Raw genomic sequence first — 4,110 nt, 5'->3', positions numbered from 1 at the left:
GAAAAGAGAACTGGTCCAAGGACTGACCCTTGGGGAACACCAACAGGGAGGAGAGTAGGAGAGGAGGATTTGCCATTGAAATGAGCAGACAGACAGGTCAGAAGCAAACCAAGAGAGAGCAGAGTTACTGATACCAATGGAGTTCAATATTTGGATGAGAAGGGGTGATCAACAGTGTCAAATGCAGAGGAAAAATCTAGGAGAAGGAGGAGAGAAAAATTGCCTCATTACTTAGCTCTGATGAGGTCATTTTAGAAAGGGCTGTTTTTGTGGAATGGGCATCTTGAAAGCCAGACTGGAGAGGGTCAAGGAGAAAGTTTATGTTCAGGTAGTCGATGAGCCTTTCATAGACAAGGCGCTCAAGAAGTTTGGAAACACATGGGAGAAGATAGATGGGACAGTAGTTAAAGGGTATGGAGGTATCTAGTGTGGGTTTCTTCAGGATAGGGAGAATAATGGCATGTTTGAAAGCAGAGGGGTAGATACTGGTAGAAAGGGAAAGGTTGAATAGTTTGGTTAGTGTGGGGGCCAGGGTGAGCACAGAGTAGATCCAAGGGAATTGGGTCAAGCAAAAAGGTTGTAGATGGAGATGATGAGAGAAGAGAGGGACTTCATCCAGGATAACAGGGCTGAGGAAGGCCAGTGATGATTTATAGGTGGAAAGGGTGGTTATGGTTGGAGTGGCATGGTGAGCAGAGACATCATCTCTAATTTTGACAAATGTATCTCTTAAGTAGGTGGCTATATCTTGGGCAGAGAAGGTTGTTGTGGGGGGAGCAGGTATGGGGTTTAGGAGGGAGTCAATTGTTGAGAAGAGGCTGTGTGAGTTTAAAGCTTGAGAGGATATAACCGATATGACATATTAGACCTCAGATTTCAGTATCACCAACTCAAAATAAGGTAGGGGAATTCTGATTTTTCTGACCAAAATGTATGTTCTGGGGCAGTACCTCAGAAAATTGGTAGGCCAGTGTGTCAGCACAAAAGGCAGACCAAAATATTTTTGCTTAAAAAAAGTAGTTTTGGCTTTACATACTACTTTACATTTTATTTAGATTTAGTTAACTACCTGTCAGGATCTGGGGCCGAGATATCTAAGTTGTGCCCATATCAGGCCAACACTTCACTGAAGGGAGACCTGCAGAACAATTCTGATTAGCAGAATAAGGATGCTGTTAAAAACAAGTTGTTTAGAATTCATATGGCAACAGTCAGCCAGCAATCAGGTTAGAAAATAGTTAAAATGAGAATCAGCCTAATTACAACAGGTAACTACTTTCCTCCAAGTTGTAAAAAGCTTTCCTATTCACACATTTTGTTTTATGTATAATATATATGTAAACATTATGTATGACCCTTACCACAATGTCACCACCTTTTATATACTGTAGACGTGGCTGAAACACAAGTGTATCCAGAAGATAACAAACATCACATGTATAATCAATAAGCATCCAGTAAAAGTAGTTGCCAGCAGTCTGTATAGGAAATACAACTCGCAGTGGAATGAACCAGCAGTTCCAATTGAAGGAAATAGAAACAATAAGCAGCCAAAAAAGATAATAGGGATCTGAAACAAAGAAAATACTGAAAGGTAATTTAACTAATGGGTAATTTACACCACAGGAGCTTCATAACCCACATCTGAGAAGTATATTCTTAGGCACTCTTAAAAAAAATCTCAAAGAAAATGTCAGCTTTATATATATATATATATATATATATATTTTTTAAAATATATAGTAGGCTTTGAAACTCATTTCAAAACCTAAAAATGTGTCTGTCAATGGTCAATGCATGCCAATACATCTAATACCTAGCGGCACATACTGATACCTACTTTGGCAGTGAGAAAGAACAGCCCTTTGTAAGTCTAAGTTATTCTATTAGTGACTTACACTGAGCTAAAGACTATTTCCTACCCCTCCGTGTCTGTGATGGACCAATCAACAACTACAAGTGCTAAGACCACCATCCTGAGACTCCCTTTTAGGCTCTTTTAAGAAAATGATCAGCTTTAGTTTGAACTTGTCTTCACGTTTGTATTTTATTTCAAGTAGCACATAAAAAAAAAATTTTTTATTAACCTTAAGGAAAAAAGTCAGTTTTGTTGCCGGTGAATATCAGCTTACCTGTATAACTATCAATAGACTCTGGCATCTTGAATTTGTCAAATATTTTTTTAATTGGTCTCTTTTTGAACTTGCAGCAGAGCATGTCACAATAATGTTCTTCTTCTGGTTCTGGTTTGGGTTCCTTCTCAACATCTTTTTCCTTATCCCCTTTATCTTCTTCTTTGGGTGAAGGTAGGGGAGGTTTCTTCTTCTCTGGAGCTAAATAGGTATAATAAATGGTGCTACTGTATATATGAACAGCATATTACATAATTATACTAAAAAATGTTATGTCTTTACAACTATAAACTTCTATAATTATGTACCACGTCCCCAATATCTACATATTATGCACCAAACCACCTGGGACTTTGAAGGTATTACATATAGCCTAAATAGTTTTTATCCTGTAATAAGCAATGTGACCACATTTTCATCAACAACTTTACATGTAATGTGTTCCTCTACGCTTTTAGTCAGGAGAAACACCTTTCATTGTCTAGAAACAGCCACATTTATTTTTAAACAATCTAACTTTGTTGAAACAAGAAGAAACACCAGACATTCATACCTACAATAGCACAGAACAGAGCTATATATTTTGGCAAGTTTCTGGTATTGATTTGTATTTGATAATATATAGGTTCTGTGACTGCCATACTAACATATTATATAACCTAGTTACTGGGTCCTGGTTCTTGGTTCCCCTTTTCATGGTACAGATTTATTCATATGGTGATAATAACATAATTATACAAAGTTGATGTTTCTGACAGTCAAATGTGGTAAATAATGCTTTCTCACGATGGTGGATGGAAGGCCACTACACCCCAGAGCATAATTATAAAAATGTTCTGAATACTTTTTTTGAGGAATTTATCCAATATTGACCCGTCCATGACAATATAGGGTATGGCTAATGCCTTGGTAGGTATTTTTTGTGTGATAAATATTGGCCATATGGGGCACACCTAGTATAATTTTTTGGAGTGGGGGGAATTACTATTTTAGTAGAATAACTTAGCTGGTGAAAATTACCAAAGATGTGGCCAAAACATACCTGGGAACAGGTAAGGGGGGTTTTATGTTTCATTGCTGCCATCCATCAAAATAAATAAAAAGCATTTTTGTTATTTATTAGGAAGAATAGATTTAAAATATTTCAAAGGACAAGACGTTTATTTTTACATTTTAAAAAATAGGGGAGGCTGCTGTAATAATAGGCAGATAATTCACAAAGTGAAGTAAATTATAGGTACTGCTTTTGTACAGGTCTACCCATAATCCCCAATTAATTTCCTCCTCCTTTAGCCTAGATCTAAAATCTGCAGACTTATAAACTTACTTGTGCTCGGGCTTCCTTCGGCTGATGAGATGTCTGCATCAACCACCTTCTCCTTGTAATGGCTGGTTCTCTCACGCATGCGTCTAATGAGATCATGAATCTGGGTTTCGGCATATTCGCTGTTTATGATGGAATCCTCTTGTCTCAAACCTCTGTTAATTATTAAGATATGGTTACAGCAAGAGACTTGGGAAAATGATGCTTAGCATTCTATATGTGGTTTAATATTATCAGGGTAAACACAATGGGCCTGATTTATTAAAGCTCAAAGGCTGGAGAGGACACTTTCATCAGTGAAGCTGGGTGATCCAGCAAACCTGCTGTGGATCTGGTCCAGGATCAAAAACATTTGCTAATAAATACAAATGAGTTTTAAGAAATCTATTGGAGGTTTGCTGGATAAGCCAGCTTCACTGATGTAAGTGTATCCTCTTCAGCATTGGAGAGCTTTAATAAATCAGGCCCAATGGTATAGTAATACCTCTTTTTCCTGTGACATTGGTTATCTGGACTAACCAAGAGAACAAATCTCCCTAACAGGGCCCAAATAGCAATACAAAACTGACAGTGGTTCTTGGCATTCTATTCAAATTTTTAAAAGCATTGCCTTTAGTTCAGGGATGTCAAACTCTGGCCCGCAACGTCCTTTTT

The 4,110-nt window shown here is 37.6% G+C and overlaps 1 protein-coding gene across 1 annotated transcript in view; it reads right to left on the bottom strand.

The window, feature by feature from the left end:
- The window catches only part of CNGB3 (cyclic nucleotide gated channel subunit beta 3), a 75,259-nt gene that overhangs the window by 34,963 nt on the left and 36,186 nt on the right, over positions 1 to 4,110 (bottom strand). Inside the window, exons 4-6 of the mRNA XM_072413245.1 lie at positions 3,460 to 3,611; positions 2,133 to 2,333; positions 1,362 to 1,570 (exon numbers count right to left, since the gene is read on the bottom strand). Coding sequence (XP_072269346.1) covers positions 1,362 to 1,570; positions 2,133 to 2,333; positions 3,460 to 3,611 — 562 coding nt within the window. The remainder of the gene's footprint in view (positions 1 to 1,361; positions 1,571 to 2,132; positions 2,334 to 3,459; positions 3,612 to 4,110) is intronic.

The sequence above is a fragment of the Pyxicephalus adspersus genome, chromosome 5 (assembly GCF_032062135.1).
Source record: "Pyxicephalus adspersus chromosome 5, UCB_Pads_2.0, whole genome shotgun sequence".
NCBI classification, from domain to species: Eukaryota; Metazoa; Chordata; class Amphibia; order Anura; family Pyxicephalidae; genus Pyxicephalus; species Pyxicephalus adspersus.
This window is presented reverse-complemented; position numbering and strand designations above follow the sequence as displayed.